The sequence below is a fragment of the Gobius niger genome, assembly GCF_951799975.1.
Source record: "Gobius niger genome assembly, chromosome: 3".
In the NCBI taxonomy this organism is placed as follows: domain Eukaryota; kingdom Metazoa; phylum Chordata; class Actinopteri; order Gobiiformes; family Gobiidae; genus Gobius; species Gobius niger.
In genome coordinates, this window is record NC_136854.1 from 28,906,285 (window position 1) to 28,923,081 (window position 16,797).

Below are 16,797 nucleotides of genomic sequence, written 5' to 3' on the forward strand. Positions count from 1 at the left end.
AAACTCATTAAAAGGCGCCCCATGTGAAGAGGACCTGGGAAACAGTAGCCATTCCAGCTGCGCAGAAACAGCGCCCCCTGGCGGTTGAGTGAAGTGTCTGTAACGTGAATCCATATCCAGGAAGTTGGCTCTGTTTTGTTCCCGACAACTGGAGAGAAACTCCCAGTTTGTCGAAGAGCACCTCAACCTTAAAAGCAGATCTAAACAGTGGCGATGGAGGTCGATTCTGGTAATGTAGCAACGTTATCTAACCTCCATTGTCCTAGATATTGTTTATTTACTGTAACTAACTAAAGAAACTTGCCAAAGTCTGTACTTCGGGCAAAGATAGCAAGCAGGCTAGCTTCTAAATTCCAACAGACTGCTCACTACCAACATGGAAGGGTGCAGTTTTTTTCCCCCTGGATTATGTTGTCATCCATGCTGTCTACAAAATAACATTGTTTTTTAATGTTTTGCCTTGCTTGACTCTATATTTACGTTGGTGAACATAAAACAAATGTGTTTATATTAATTGCAAACACACGTTTTGAGAGGCCAGTGTGCAGTCTAATGTTGTGTGCATGTTCTTTCTACTTATTTCGGTTTGATTTATGTATTGTTTTCTCTTTGTAGTATTTTTCACTGACCGCAGTGGGAGGGTGGCCAGTAACCCCCTCCTGGACCAGCTGCCCAGTTACCAGTCCTTACTGTACCGCAGGAAGTCCTCATCCAGTGGGCCCAAACGGAGAAGCAGCTCCCGAGGGCGGATCGGCTCATCCAGCAGTGGGAAGTGGAGCACTGTCAGCAGACATGAGGACAATCAGAAGACCGAGCAAAGAGCTGTCCGAGAGCTCTCCAAGTGCATGCAGGACAAACGCAGAGAAATGTAGCTCTTTGTTCTTACTGCGATTCCAAATAGTCAAAACGATTAACGAGATGAATGGATTTTCTCTGTGCCTGCCAGGAAACAGAGGCTGGTGGAGGCTGGAAAGCTGAGCAGCTGGAGCCAGTGGAGAGAGAACACCAGCCGCTACCTGAAGAGGCTAAGAGAAGATACACATGAGTGGATGAGCTCCCTTAAGCTCTGGAGAGGGGACATCCACGCGATCGAGGGTGAGAGAGGGTAGAGCCTATTCAGTGGTGTTTTTTTATGTTGTTACATTTTTAATTGTGTTATGGTCTGCTTCATTTTTAGGGATGTTCGGAACTGGGATCCTGTCTTACTTTTCCTTTTTACGTTTCCTGGTCCTTCTCAACTTCATCATTTTTCTGCTCATGTTCGGCTTCGTCATACTGCCCATCATCATAAGCTCACACACTTCAGCAAACACCACCTACAACCAATCTGACGGTCCGCATTTTTCATTTCAGAGTGACTTCTGTGTGTTTCATTTCAAAGGTTTTAATTCTTGGCTACTTTCTTGTGTACAGGTAGTGTTTGTAGTCAGTATCCAATTAGTGCTCGTCGAGGCCTTGTCATTTTTCATGAGCACATTACAGATCTGCTGTCTGGAGGAGTAAGCATTTGACTTTTTGTTTCCTCTCTTTCTTATAAATTTGGTCGTTGTGTCTCGCAGCTTATGACCTTTTTCCTGCATTTACAGGGTTTTCTGGAAAGGACCTACCTTTTCTATGGTTTCTATAGAGTGGATAAAATCATCTTCCCCAAGTTTACCTATAACGTACCACTCGCCTATTTATTGGTGACGATAGCTTATCTTGTTCTTAGCCTCATCTGGATTGTCAAAAGGTAATGAAAGAACTGAATGTCGGATAAACTCTGTAAACCTTACCTAATAGCTGTTTGTCTTATTTCCTAAAGATCTGCCACAGGGTTCAAGCGTAACCTGGTTCAAGATGAGGACCGATTTCAAAGTTTCTGTAACAAGATTTTCGCTGGATGGGATTTCTGCATCACCAATGAAAGTGCCGCTAAGCTCAAGAGGAGCAGTCTTCTTTATGAGCTCAAGGTCAATTTTGCATTTCGTTTTCTCCTTTTACAACTGAAGCGTCAACTAAAAGGTGCTTTCTTTCTTTCTTTCTTTCTTTTTATTATGTAGACCGACTTGGAGGAGGAGAGAATTAAACAAAAAATCGCCGACCGCACTCAAAGGGAGAAATGTCGCATTTACGTCATACGTTTCATACTGAATCTTTTTGTCATTGGGGTCCTCGCTGCCTGCTTCTATAGCATTTATGTAGCCACTATATTTTCTCAGAAAGCCCAGATGGATAATAAAAAGGTATGATTGTATTTATTCCCCCATTTTAATGCATTTTAACCTTGTTCTTAAAGTTGTTGTTTTTATTTTTACTTTTAAACAGGAAAACTTTATCGTGGACCTCATTTATGAATATTTACCATCAATTGTCATTACACTGGCAAACTGCATCACTCCACTCCTCTTTTCGGTAATCATCAATTTTGAGGACTATTCACCAGCCTTTGAGATTCGCTTCACTCTCATGAGGTACTTTCTTTCTTTAAACTCAGTAATTCACAGATGATGATGAAGCCACATCATTTTATTCGTTTTTGTATTCATTTACAGGTGCGTCTTTATGCGCTTGACGAGTATTGGAGTTTTGCTATTCTCTCTCTGGTCTCAAATCACTAAATGTAACACGGATCCCTGTATTTGTGGCTACAACCATGTCCTTTATTCGGTAAGCCATCGTAGTTAAAGTTGCCTGTGTTTTAAAAAGAAAAAAACATTTGCGCATGATTTAGTTTTCCTGTCATATTTTTTGTTTTTAGTGTTGGGAGACGCGTGTTGGTCAGGAAATGTACAAACTTGCCATATTTGACTTCATCATCATTTTTGCTGTCACCGTCTTTGTTGAGTTTCCCCGAAAGTAAGTTGGTGTTTTGCTCAGGTTAACAGAAATGTAATCCCTTATGGAAACCTAATGTTTACGGAACTTCTTTCTTGTTCTTATCTAGGCTTATAGTGCAGCACTGCGACTGTGGCCTCGCTAAGTGGGTGGGCCAGCAGGAGTTTGCAATCCCTCAAAACGTTTTGGAAATAGTTTATGGTCAGACAATCTGCTGGATCGGGACCTTCTACTCTCCGATGCTGCCTGCAATCTGCACCATAAAATACTTCTTCATTTTCTACATCAAAAAGGTGAATTCATGTTTTTTTACAGGTCACATTAGTTTGTGACCTGCAGCAAATGTATTAAATCAAGAATAACGTGTGAGATTGGCTGTGTCTTGTTGTTAGGTGTCACTTATGAACAACTGCCGCCCGGCCACCCGTCCTTTCAGAGCCTCTAGTTCCAATTTCTTTTTCCTGGGCGTCCTGCTAATAGGTCTTGCTTTGGCCTGTCTCCCAGTCATTGTTAGTGTAGCACAGTAAGTAATCTGATCATAGATATTGTTGTTTATTGCTTTTATTCCAGGTGAAGTAATGATTTATGTTTTTTGTCTCTCAGAATAAACTGTTCACAAGCTTGTGGACCATTTGTTAGTTACAACACGTCCTGGGAAGTTCTTCCTCATACAATATCCCAGTTGCCCAACGAAGTTAAAACACTTCTGTACGCACTCTCATCAGAGGCCTTTGCTGTGTGCCTGTTTGTTTTTACCTGGTATGTTTCAAATCGTGAGGTTGATCATTCATGATTACCCATAATTGCTTAGCATCTATTGTTTTTTTGCTTGCAGTCTGGCGATGTTCTATGTTATTGCACTCGCTGGAGCATACAAAAGAGTTATAGATCAACTGAGAGACCAGTTAGTAATGGTAGGTTGAGATAAACAAGTACACTGTTCAACTTTACATCTGTCAACTCAAGCAAAACAAAATGTTTTAATCATGTTATTAGGAGGGACGAGACAAGCGTTTCCTGATACAGAAACTCTGCCAGGCTCAGAGGTCGTCTCCCGTCAAATCACCAGGTTCCCGCTCCCAGACCCGTGTGACCAGGAGCCCCAGCTACCACACCAGCTTTGCTAATAACTTCAATGAAGGACTTTTCCTGGCGAATTCTCCCCCTGACTCATCCACACATGTGTAGAAAGTGAAATAGTAGGTTCACTATACCTAGAGATAAGATTGTTCTCACAGGATCCAAGAGAACAATCAAAAGCAGGCAGCCATTGATGTATTATGTGGATTTTAAACAAAAATAATGATGGCAATATCGTGTCACTGTGTTTATTCTGGCTTGTACATTGTCATATCTTCCTTCTGAGAAGGGTACTTTGAAATACTACTGACGCAAAAAACACTATCTGTGCACTTTTCTGTATCAAAACTGCATCTTATGTATTTATGTTGTGTGGCTGTTACTGTTCCCTGTAGCCACAATCTCATGCTCAGTTGTTTGAGTCATTTAACACTTTCATTTTGAGTGAATCTAGTGTAATATATATTCAAGTAACCTTTTTTCCTGTTTGTTTTTTGTAACTGTTGTTTTTTTTATATTCTATTGAGTGCTTTTTACTTGGAACTGTTCAAGCAAGAATAAATGCAAAAGCGTAATTTTTTTCACGTTTTGATTTAATTTCATCCACACCCTGCAGTACTACTTCCAAAGCTGTAGAGGTCGCTGCGTCGCAGCGCTGTAGCTGCACTGACAGCTAGTGTGGAACCGGAGGCAGCGTGAGCGTGCTGCAGAGGCTCAGAGACCCGTCAGCCAAAATGTTCAGAATCACTATCCGCGCAGATATGGGAACGCTTTGGATTATATTTGGCATTATATATTCACAGTTCTTGACGGCATCTTCGGATGACATTGTGGTTGCATGTGGGGGATTTGTGAAGTCCGACGTAGAGATAAACTATTCCTTAATCGAGGTGAGAGTGCAAATATCCGGTGAGCTAGCTGCTAGCTCAGATTTCCTCAAGCTAACGATTGAGAAATGAATGACAGTTTGAATGAAACGACCAAAGAGACGGATGTTGGTCACAAAAACGTTTCTTTATAACAACCTTGTAATTGAGATATTTCCAGTTTTAAGCAAGTGACAACTGTATCTTTGCAAAATGTGCATATTTGATACAATATGATGGACGAAGTATTATGTTTATTAAAAACAAAACATACCTGTTTAGAATGGAGAATGTGAAGCGTCAGCATGAGGTGGGACTATGGGATGGACTAATCCCCTTCATTCACAGGGGCTTTAGGATTAACCACTTCGCCAAATTGAGCGAAGAGACTATTCTGCCTGGTAGTGATAGCTGTCAGGTTTTAGTTGGACAGTTTAGTCAGTCATAATATATAATTTATGAATATATCATGTTAAGTACTGAGTTTTTATTCTTCACAGATTAAACTCTACACTAAACAAGGGTCTTTGAAGTATCAAACAGACTGTGCTCCGATCAATGGGTACTTCATGATCCCACTTTATGACAAGGTAAAAAAAAAAAATCACGCATTTAATAGTTATTCAAGTAATTTATGATCTGTTATCCCCAAATGACCTGTTTATTCCCTTGGCACAGGGGGATTTTGTTTTGAAGATCGAGCCTCCTCTTGGTTGGAGCTTTGGTAAGTCCACTAGTGTCATCACTTTGGACTTAACTCATTAACACAATTATTCAATCTGCCCTTTCAACAGAGCCCACATCAGTTGACCTTCATATAGATGGTGTGAATGACATCTGTACCAAAGAGGAGGATATTAACTTTGTTTTTACTGGTTTCTCAGTATCCGGAACGGTGAGTTATCCTGAATCATTGTTTAAATGGCTTTAATCTGGGGGTTAATTTTTTTGTCTTACATTTTTTATTCAATCAGGTTTTGAGTAAGGGTCATCTGCTGGGCCCAGCAGGTGTGGAGGTCACTCTGTCTCAGACAGGAACAGGAGACAAGCTTCAGAGTGTGGTTACACAGCCTGGAGGAAAGTACGTAGCTATACTTCATCACAACAATATTCTTTGTGCTTTTTGCTTTTACATATTTTCTCATTTTATAATGTTTTTCTATACAGATATGTCTTTTTCAAAGTACTTCCTGGAGGCTATGATATCACAGCTTCACATCCCTCTTGGACTCTTGAGCAGGTTTGTTTTATTTATTATTTATTTATTTATTTTCTATGCCACATATTACCTAAAAACCCAGCAATAATCAAAGTTAGGGTTGGGCGTTATGACAATAATCGAATCATGATCTGATTTCTGAGTTGATCTGCCAATTTGGAAAAAAATTGTTATTGTGATCCAGTTTTGTGTGATTTTTTGTTTTGTTTTGTTTTGTCTGGTCGGGACAGTGAATGTTAATGAACATACATGGTACTCGTGCATCTAAACACGCCACACCGGATTGTAGCCTTAGGCTAATTTCCATCCGTTGTCCCACTCTTGCTCTCTCAAACACACTCTCATTCATTTATTCATTCATTCATCCATCTTCATTCGTCCTGGTGTATTTAATAATAATAATAATAATGATGCATTGGTTTTATATAGCGCTTTTCTGGACACTCAAAGACGCTTTACATTGCACTATTCATCCACTCCATACTCGGTGGTGGTAAGCTACTATTGTAGCCAGAACTGCCCTGGGGTAGACTGACGGAAGCGAGGTAACCAGTCTGTGCCATCGGCCCCTCCGACCACCACCACTCACTCACTCACTCTCTACATTCGCTAGGCTTCCTGGTGTTCCCAAACGGTCTCCCATCCAAGTCCTACCAGACCCTTCCCTGCTTAGCTTCCAAGGTCTGACGGGATTGGGAAGGGGAAAGCGGAGTATCTAACATGCAAACTCTTCACAGAAAGACCTCACCAGGGGATTGAACCCAGAACCTTCTTTCTATGAAGCACAAGGGCCGCTGCACTCCCATGCCGTTTCTGTTTAGTGCAAACAATGACAGTTTTCCCCACGCACTCTTGTAGCTCAGCCTTGCAAAGTGCGACGCCTCACCAATCACAGTGAGGTGTGTCCTTTCTGAAGCTGCAGATAGCATTAAAGGTGATGTACTGTAAATCTGCAGTGCAGGCTCTAAGAAAATGGTGCTATTGTTTTTTGGCAAATCGCCCACACGCTGACAATGTTGTTTTTAACTGTGCTTAACTTGCTTTGTTTTTTTCACAGAGTACAACATCAGTTCATGTTTCTAATGCCAATGCTCCTGCCACTGCACCTCTGGTGGTGGGAGGGTATGACGTCTCGGGGGAGGTGCGCAGTGATGGAGAGCCCATGAAAGAGGTCACCTTCCTACTGTACTCAGCCACAGTCAAGAAAGAGGTATTTATGTTTTAACCACGGAGTCAAACCTACTCCACTGTTTTATGCTGAATGAGAAGTACATCAATGTGCAAAACATACAGAAATGAAGACCCTCTAATAACAATAATAACTTCTGAACGTTTGGCAAAGTGATTTTTTGTTATTCAAATGATTTTTTATGTTTTTCCAAAGTTGATTTATGATGTCCTTTGTTTTGTGTGAACATCAGGACATCAGTGGTTGTAACATGTCACCAGTGACCGGGGCTGAGTCTGGGGACAGTTCCTTGGTTTATATGTGCAGTGCTTTGTCTAAAGAAGATGGCACATTCACGTTTCCCTCACTGGCCAGTGGAGACTACACTGTGGTATGCTGTCTTAGAAAAGTTAAACATCACCAAGGCCAATTCGAATGATGTTATGCAAATTTAATGTTGTGTACCCCATTTTAAGGTGCCTTTCTACAGAGGAGAAAGGATAACTTTTGATGTTGCTCCTTCAAGACTGAATTTCAAAGTTGAGCATAACAGTTTGAAGCTAGAGGTAAAAATACATCCCTAACCATTTATTTTCCAGAAGTCTTTTGCAAATCACCTTGAATTTATTGTGTGTGTGTGCGCTCAAAAGCCAATCTTCCGTGTGATGGGGTTCTCTGTGACCGGACGAGTCCTGAACAGTGTCGCTGGGGAGGGTGTGCCAGATGCTACGGTGTCACTCAACAACCAAATTAAAGGTTAGTATTTGTCTGTTTTAATGTGATTTTTAGATTTAACAAACCACAAGTTGTTTAAGTTTTGTGGTTTTGTGTTTTCAGTCATAACAAAGGAGGACGGTTCTTTCAGACTGGAAAATATGACTGCTGGTGCCTATACAATTCGTGTAAACAAAGAGCTCATGTACTTTGAGCCCATCACTGTAAAGATTGCCCCAAACACACCTCAGCTTCCAGATATTATCACCGGAGGGTATGTTTGCCCGATGCTGTGTAATGTTAAGAAACCTATACACATTAAATCATCTTTTTTTTTTTTTCCCCCACCAGATTTAGCGTCTGTGGTCAGATTTCAATCAGTCGCCTGCCTGAGGGCATGAAGCAGCAAGGTCGCTATAAGGTCACCCTGACACAGCAAGGTCAAGACAGAGCAGGCAGCCGCACCATCGACTCTGATCCTCAGGGGAGCTTTTGCTTTCAGGCCAAACCCGGAGACTACAGCGTTCATGTGCGGAACCAGGCTGGAGTTTATTATTCACAATCATGCAGAATACAAAGAGCAACATGACAGTTTAATAATTAATCACGTTTCCGTTGTGCACTCAGGTGTCACTTCCTGAGGCAGAGGTGAAAGCCGGGCTGGCTCTGCAGCCTCATGCCCTGGAGGTTTCCCTGGTGGACCGACCCCTCACTGACCTCCTGTTCACACAATTCATGGCCTCTGTCTCTGGAAAGGTCTACTGCTTAGGTATTATTAATTAACAAAGTAGAGTTTAACAAGTCAAATATGCTGTACAAAGTGCTGCTTGATATTACTAGCACAACTCCTTTTATGTTTTTTTTTCTTTCATTGTTAATGGCCTTTTTGAATTGTCCTCCCATCAGCGTCTTGTGATGACTTTGCCGTGACTCTTCAGCCAGTGAGTCGTCAGGGGGAGAGGAGGAGTGTGGCTTTATCAGGCAGCAGTGATGTTCTCAGCTTCTCCTTTGACAACATTCTGCCTGGAAAATATAAAGGTAAGACTTAGAGGAGACACATCAGGCAGAATTTACTTGATTGAGCTTCTATCCATGTTCAAACAAACATTCCCTTGTCAAAATCATTCTTTCACTTTATTCTCGCTGGTTTGCTGCTCAATTTTGTATTCCTGCTGTGTTTTGTATTGTCATAGAAAAAACACCAACTCCACATTTTTTTTATCACTGGCCTCGTTCTGAGCAGTTCTGTATTGTGCTAGAATGCTTTTAGCTAAAAGTGAAAGCTTGAATTCAAAGATTAAAATACGAAATTTAAATGCTGAGGTACCCATTTCAACCGTTTTTTTTTTTTTTTGCATAAAGGCAACATAATGTGGCAGTTCTTTTCTGTTTGGCAGTTGTTTTTTTCTTAATCTCTCTCTGCAGCTTTACTCTACCAATTTCCCTTTTTTTTTTCCAAAATGTAATTAGTTGAAGAAAGCAAATGTTTAGCCAGCGTTTCAGTGCCTGCTGTTGCTCAAACTCTCTTGGATGCGCACAGTCTGTTGAGTTTGCTTTCCCAGATTTTTTACACAATCTTTCATAATAATATCATACGGCTTCTATTTGTTGTTCTCGATCAGTGGGCATTTCTCACGAGGAGTGGTGCTGGAAACACAAGTCCATGGAGGTGGAGGTTTTGGACTCGGACGTGTTGGGAGTGGAGTTCAGGCAGATCGGTTACATCCTGCGCTGCTCTCTGTCACATGCGATTACTCTGGTCAGTATCTGTGGCATTTCTTTTGTTCATTTTGTATACTCCAATCTGTATTTTAATAATTTATAATGAAAAAGAAAATGTAATCTGCAGGAGTTCTTCCAAGATGGGACTAAACCCGAGAACGTGGGCGTGTACAACCTTTCGAAAGGAGTCAACCGTTTCTGCCTCTCCAAACCGGGTGAGGTCCATTTCCCTGACCCCTCATTAGTCTGAACAGAGAGGGGATTTACATACAGTGGGATAGATGCTAGCGTACCCACTGTTCCCCTGTGCATAGTTAGAGAACAGCATTAGAGCCAAAAGGTCTGTGTCAGCCTTACCTAAATATAAAACTGGGGCAAAGTAATTAATCAACTGTAAATGACTTGTCCAGGTGTTTACAAAGTCACCCCTCGCTCGTGCCACCAGTTCGAGCAGGACTTCTACACCTATGATACGTAAGTGTGAGCTAGCTGCTGGTTCACTAATACACAGTCATGCTTTCCCTTTTCAACATGCGCTGTTTTTTTTTTTTTTTTTAATATTTCCTTTTTTGTTCATGTCCTGCAGCTCTGCACCCAGCATCCTTACCCTGACAGCTGTGCGGCATCACATGACCGGCCTCATCACCACGGACAAAATCATGGACGTCACAGTGACCATCAAGTAAGAGCACTCAGAATACCATGGAGATAGACCAGTGTTTGTTATGAATTGTACCAAATAAGAAGATTTTTATGAACTGAGCAAACGAAAAATACTGAATATGAGCACAAAATATGTTTCCCCCATGTGAGTGAATTCCAGTCTCCTGCTATAAAGATTTTTATTTTTTTTTAATTCAAAGTGTGTATGACCCTTTGATACTTAGTTGGATCAGTTGCAAGTAATAATTCTCATTTTATTTCAGTGAAGCAGCAATTTAATGAATGTTTTTTGTTTTGTTTTTTGTACATGCATTTTGACATAGATAAAGTTCAAGAGCAGTTTGACTCAATCATTTCCCATTGATCACATGGTCGGCACGGCAAAAGTTTAAAATTGTTTGCCTCTTTCTATGTCACTTCCTGTCAGTGTCCAATAAGGAAGTGAAACTATTAACACCCCAAAAATGGAAAGAAAGCTGTGTCTTTTTGTGCATTATGCAACTTTTTATGCAAAAACCACACCATTCTGACCACTCATACAGCCTCTGGGTCATTACAAGGTCAAATACACACAAATATAAACTTTTATTTCACATTAAAAGTTGCATAGTGCACCTTTAAATGTATTTATGTTGACTGTGTTGTCTTATGGACTATGAAAGGAAAAAACTTTGGAACTCACTGCCCAAAGCATCAGAGACTCATCCTCACTCACTTCCTTCAAAACATCCCTCAAAATCCACCTCTTCTAAACCACATTTTAATAACTGCGTCTACTAGTTCCTTTGGAGTATCTTGAAAAGCGCTATGCAAGTACTTGCTTTGTACTTGCTCAATGCAATAATGGCATTGTGGGCGCTCTGATCTTTCAGAGCCTGTTTCGTATCTTTGACGTTTGATTACTTGCTCCTGTGTAACCTGGAATGTTCCGTTTGATCCGACAGGTCGTCTATCGAGAGCGAGCCTGCCCTGGTGTTGGGTCCGCTGCGCAGCCTGCAGGAGCAGAGACTGGAGCAACAACTGCAAGAAATTCAGCTGCGTCGCCAGGAACGAGAGCGCCGTGCCGAGGAGGAAGGCGGGGCCAAAGATGACAGTCCACCCATACAGGAGAAGGCAGATGAACTGACAGGACCATTTCACTATGAGTTTTCTTATTGGGCCAGGTTGGTGTCTGTAGCCTCTTTGGAAAGCATGTCAATACGTATATAACACATCACATTGTTATCTTACTTTATTGTTGTAAAGAGCTGGAGAGAAAGTTACAGTGACTCCGTCTTCAAAGGAACTGCTCTTTTACCCTCCCGAGGTAGAGGCCACTATCACTGGAGGTAAATATTCCCGTCATGAACACCATTTTACCGTTTGTAGAGTAACATCAAAACTTTATTTGCAACAGCAGTTGTTGCTTAGTGGAGTAGGTTTTGATTGTGATTGACCTGTGTTTAGAGTCGTGCCCAGGGCGCTTGGTGGACATTGCCGGTCGAGCGGGTCTCTTCCTCGAGGGCAAAGTGTCACCCGAACTACAGGGGGTTGAGATTTCAATCACTGAGAGAGGAACCACGATGCCTCTCATCACTGTGGCCACTAATGAGAATGGAGCTTACAGGTTTGTTTCATACATCTCATTCACTTCTTTGCAACTTAAAAACTTCGACATAGTTTACCCTTTATTTCTATAGAATAAAATGATAACAATACAATACTTTTTATTAGTTTGTATTATTAGGGTTGCAACTAATGACTTTTCTTTAGCAATTATCTGGTTAGAGATTTTTGTAGTAGATTATACTTTGAGGTTTTCTATGAAATTGTTGCCAGATTAATGAAAAATGCAAACTACCTCACGTTGGAAAATACTTATAATTACCGTATTTTTACTCAAAATCACAGAATGTATTATTGATATGCCTGTGCAAGAATCACTGTACAGACCAGATTACATTTACCAAATTAGCTGAATATGTTAATAGCCACAGTTAACCTGAATAGTGGATGCAGCTCCAATAACTGTACGTCTCGTTCCAGTGTGGGTCCGCTACACAGTGACCGTCTCTATGACATCACCGCCAGTAAAGAGGGCTTTGTCCTGAGTCCAGTGGAAGGGACACAGGGGGATTTTAAGGCGTTTGCTCTCGCAGGGGTCACTTTTAAGGTACATACAGAAAAGCACCTAACATTGTTTATCAAAGTTTTATTTATCTTTGTTTGCTCTGCTCTTTGTGATTTTAGTAATGTGAGCTGACACAATAAAAATGCTTAATGGCACCCTTTTATAATCATCTTTTAATTATTAGAAGTTTGTATTTCTAATGAAAGATGGCTCACTTTGTTTTTCTGTCTGCTGCCTGGGGTGGCTATTGTTCCTATGTTAAAAGGATTCGTAATTATCTCATGAGATCCTGACAGCGTTTGGCTTTCCTTTTCACATGCTGATGGGAGGAAAGTCTTTTGCGCTTTATTGTTGCCTTGTTTTTGTTTTGTGCCTTCGTTGGCTGTCTCTTTTGTTATTTGGGCCGGAGCATTTTGGTTCTGTTGTTTTGTTTACATGGTTTGAGTTTTACTGCTTTTTTTCTGCAGATCCAGTCAGAGGACGGCCTGCCCCTCTCTGGTGTCCTCCTCTCTCTGAGCGGGGGGCAGTTTCGGTCAAATCTATTGACCCAGGACACTGGCCTTCTGACCTTTAATAACCTGGTAGGCTCAGTGCCCTCTCTGCGTATTGAAATATCTAGTTATGTATTCTTCCCTATGGTTCTAAAAAGTGTCTTATTCTTGTCAATAGAGTCCTGGTCAATACTACTTCAAACCCATGATGAAGGAGTTTCGATTTGATCCCACCTCTCAGATGATCACTGTGGAAGAAGGTCAAAACCTCAGCATCGATATCATCGGCATTAAGACGGCTTACAGGTAAATTACTTAAACGAAAAATATATGAACTATATTGACTTATCTGTGGCATTTTTGATCTTTACAGCTGTTATGGAGCAGTGCTGTCTTTGAGCGGAGATGCAGAAAGGGATGTTGCTGTGGAGGCGGTGGGACAGGGAGACTGCAGTCTCTACAGCGAGGACACAGTCACTGATGAGGAGGGACGCTTCAGGCTCCGGGGGCTGCTGGTGAGGAGCTAAACACTATATATCAGAAACAGTGGCCAACATGAGGCATAGCTTCACTGCAGTACTTTATATTGATATTTCAATACATTTTTTGAAGGGGAAAAGGCTTGGGATAAATTAACTTAAACTGCTTTCTTATCCTTAGCCGGGCTGTAAATATCTCATCCAATTGCGAGCTGAAGGCAACGACCACATCGAGAGAGCGCTGCCTCAGCACAGAGCAATCGAGGTAAACACATCTAGTCTCTTTTGCTAAAACAAGGTTACGTTTCTCCACAGAATGTCAGAATAAATGAACACTATCGTATAGACAAATGAACATTTATTGTCCTTGTGTTTGTGGAGGTTACTCTTTGTAAATTGGCCTACTGTGGCAGAGTTGTTAAATCCCTCGGAGAGGCATGGGGAGCTTTGTAATTGAATTGTTATAGTAACTCCGTGAACCCTGTGATTATGACTTATCAGCAACCTTATCACATGAGTTCTTTTCATACTCTGAACAAAAGCGCAGATAATCCCATTGCAAGGTTTCACCTCTCACTTCATAATTTGCCTTGTCGGAAAAGTGCAGGCCCTAATCTTTTTAGTGCGTCTGCAAAAATGCAATAATTCCACTTAATTCCCTGTTATTATCACACTATGTGACCCTGAGCTTTGTTCCCCTTTGGAATTAAAAGTTTGTTTTCCACTCAGGTCGGCAGCAGTGACATTGAAGGGGTCAACATTATTGCCTTTAGACAAATCAATCAGTTTGACCTCAGTGGAAATGTTGTCACATCTCCTGAACATCTCTCAACGCTCTCGGTAAGACAAATTAAGTTTTGAGCATAGTCACTTGTATTTTTTAAACTTTGTGACATTTTACACCTTCTGAATTATTGTGCAGGTAAAACTGTACAAGAGTGACAACTTGGACAATCCAATCAACAGTGTGTCTTTGGGGCAGTCTCTCTTCTTCCACTTCCCTCCTCTGGACAGAGATGGAGAGGTAAACATCAGGTGGTGCACTATTTTAAAGTTGCAGTGTTGAGTTTTTCCCACTTCCATGTTCTCTCCCGCTGCAGAACTATGTGCTGATGCTGTTCTCCACGCTGTCGCGCTCCCAGTATGACTTCACTCTGCCCCAGGTGTCCTTCTCCTCCTCTGGGTACCACAAGCACATCACTCTCACCTTCAACCCCACTGTAAGACGCATGCTTTGTACTTTACCAAAACGGACAGTGAAAGAGGTAAAGGAACCTGATTTACTTTTTCTGCTTCAGCGTAAAGTGCCTGACCAAGATGTTGCCCAAGGCTCCTACATCGCTCTGCCTTTGACTTTGCTTCTTCTCTTAGCGGCATACAATCACGAAAAGGTACTGTTTATTTATTAGTTCTTCTTTATCTATGGTATTTTGTCAAGAAGGATGTACACACGAGAATAAACGCTGACAATAACCTTGCCTCGTCAGGTCATCCCTCTCCTACTCCAGTTCGTGAACCGTATCCAGGGAGTGCGGAGCATGGCCCAGACCAGTGGAGACAACGCGGCTGTGGACGAAGCCAAGCGTCAGGCAAAAAGACCAAAATCTAGACGCACATGATCACAGCAACAACCTCAGTGACCTCAAAAACGCATTTGTATACTTGTTCACGATCACCTAAAACAATGGAGCGCAGCAGTGAGCGGGGACTGCAGGAGGTCAATTTTCCATTCATTTTTCTCATTGTCTGCTCGGAAATGTTAAGAGTTTAAAAGTATTATGGAAACTAATCAGCTGTTTGGTAACTCACGAAGATGGATACAATACAACAATTTAGACAGTAGTAACCATATCGCTACTTGACCTGCCTACTTGACAGGCTTTTGGGAAAATGAATGGAAACTTGGCTCCGTAGATGGTACTGCACTAGCTGGGCCCTTAGCCTCAGAGCTGGCAAAGGGTTTATTGTTATAGTTACTTCAAGGTCCATTTTTAACCACAGCCTCGTCAGCCAAACCCAAGACTCGTTTATACTTGAACCATTTTAGTGAAGTCAGAAAAATGTACAGCATTGCACTGATTTGTAGGCTAGTCCAACAACAATGTTTAGGAAAGATAAATAATGCCACCTGTTAGCGAGTCACCACTGCATATCCAGGGCTCCTATTTTTATTTAAAGGATGTTGAGACATTACCAAATGGAGATCCTGTAGCTGTTAACAGTGGCGGTTTGATGGACAGCCAAAATGGCCGTCCACCTCCCGCTCTGTGCCCTGTACCCTTGTCAGTCAATGCTTTTGTGAAACACCCACTTGTTACTGTAATGCACTCCACTTATAATAGGATTTTATAAGCTGTCAGGGGTGACGCATGAGGTTGGCTATGTGTCACTTTACCGCATTAAGCTCCGGAAAGTGGTGTGTTGATGATAGTGCATTGGGTGCTGGAGATTACTTGTGTGAGATGATTTTTGGTTCATTGGGGTAGAGTGACGGGGTTTAAGTAGCTCTACAGTAGTGTGCAAAAGTTTTAGATGGGATTTTTTTTTCTTTTTTCAAAGTCTTTTCAGCCAAGAAATCGGTCAATGTCCATGAAATAGTGCCAGTGTAAAATTTCGCAAAAGCACTGGTGCTGCCCTCAGATGGTAAAATGGTGCCCAGACTCAAAGATGCAGCAATAAAGTGATGCCTTTTCCTTGACATCAGTTACGTACGATACAATGGATCCTAATAATTGGCACATTTATATAACAACAATAACCCAAGCTCATATTTAGCTTTAATACTTTTGCATAGTACTGTATAGAAATGGGATACTAATAATTTATTAATTTTGTAATTAATTTTGAGCTGACTTTGTATACCATTTTGTTAATGCGTGATTTTTTTTATGTATATTTGTCATGAGCTGTTTGAATGGAAGATTTTGGCTTGCTCTGTCATAACCAAATGACAAAGCAGAAATAGAATTGACATTGTTTTATCCCTGAACGAAATATGGCACTGTGAAATTAACAGACCCCAATTACTTTTTGTATTTAATTTATGTGTTCTCATTTGCGGCAGATTTTCAAACTGAGATGAGACCGACTCTGATTATTGACTGACATGAAAGTTATTAGCCGAGATGGTCCCGTTTGAGCCGAGTTGGAGGAAGGGGAGGGCTTTAATTGCTGTTTGGTCCAAATCTGTTAATTTGTAAGATAAAGAATAAAACGTGCAAGGAGATCATGTTGTCTTTAATGCATCTGCCTCTAGGGGGCAGTGCAACATTTTCATGAATGTCCATACAGATTCAAGCACTAGGCATATATATTTACAATAAAACAGCACAAGTTATGTGTTTCCATACGCTCTAATACTGTAAGCAGCAACCGTTATGAAACAAGGAGACGATGTTTGTGTGATGTTTAAAGCTCTGAGATTTCTCACCTTTAAGGAACCTGAGATTTTCTTGCACAGCCTCCCGA

At 41.3% G+C, this 16,797-nt stretch overlaps 2 protein-coding genes across 2 annotated transcripts; both read left to right on the top strand.

Annotated features, from left to right (window-relative positions):
* The first annotated feature begins 51 nt into the window (after positions 1 to 51).
* On the top strand, positions 52 to 4,440 carry tmc7 (transmembrane channel like 7). Its single transcript, XM_079553986.1, has 16 exons — positions 52 to 229; positions 616 to 868; positions 947 to 1,095; positions 1,178 to 1,333; positions 1,414 to 1,499; positions 1,587 to 1,732; positions 1,805 to 1,952; positions 2,043 to 2,225; positions 2,308 to 2,453; positions 2,535 to 2,649; positions 2,741 to 2,838; positions 2,927 to 3,110; positions 3,210 to 3,340; positions 3,421 to 3,576; positions 3,653 to 3,731; positions 3,814 to 4,440. Exons 1-16 carry the CDS (start codon positions 214 to 216, stop codon positions 4,003 to 4,005), a joined length of 2,238 nt encoding a protein of 745 aa, XP_079410112.1. The 5' UTR covers positions 52 to 213; the 3' UTR covers positions 4,006 to 4,440.
* A 136-nt stretch (positions 4,441 to 4,576) lies between these two features.
* nomo (nodal modulator) lies at positions 4,577 to 16,549 on the top strand. Its single transcript, XM_079552812.1, has 31 exons — positions 4,577 to 4,787; positions 5,264 to 5,353; positions 5,442 to 5,487; positions 5,558 to 5,658; positions 5,738 to 5,844; positions 5,931 to 6,003; positions 7,040 to 7,192; positions 7,404 to 7,541; positions 7,627 to 7,716; positions 7,801 to 7,906; positions 7,988 to 8,138; positions 8,216 to 8,393; positions 8,492 to 8,633; positions 8,771 to 8,902; positions 9,487 to 9,623; positions 9,714 to 9,801; positions 9,997 to 10,060; positions 10,173 to 10,268; positions 11,194 to 11,412; positions 11,495 to 11,577; positions 11,696 to 11,855; positions 12,275 to 12,401; positions 12,827 to 12,940; positions 13,029 to 13,156; positions 13,224 to 13,365; positions 13,511 to 13,594; positions 14,059 to 14,169; positions 14,252 to 14,353; positions 14,430 to 14,549; positions 14,628 to 14,720; positions 14,817 to 16,549. Exons 1-31 carry the CDS (start codon positions 4,632 to 4,634, stop codon positions 14,946 to 14,948), a joined length of 3,663 nt encoding a protein of 1,220 aa, XP_079408938.1. The 5' UTR covers positions 4,577 to 4,631; the 3' UTR covers positions 14,949 to 16,549.
* The last annotated feature ends 248 nt before the right edge of the window (positions 16,550 to 16,797 follow it).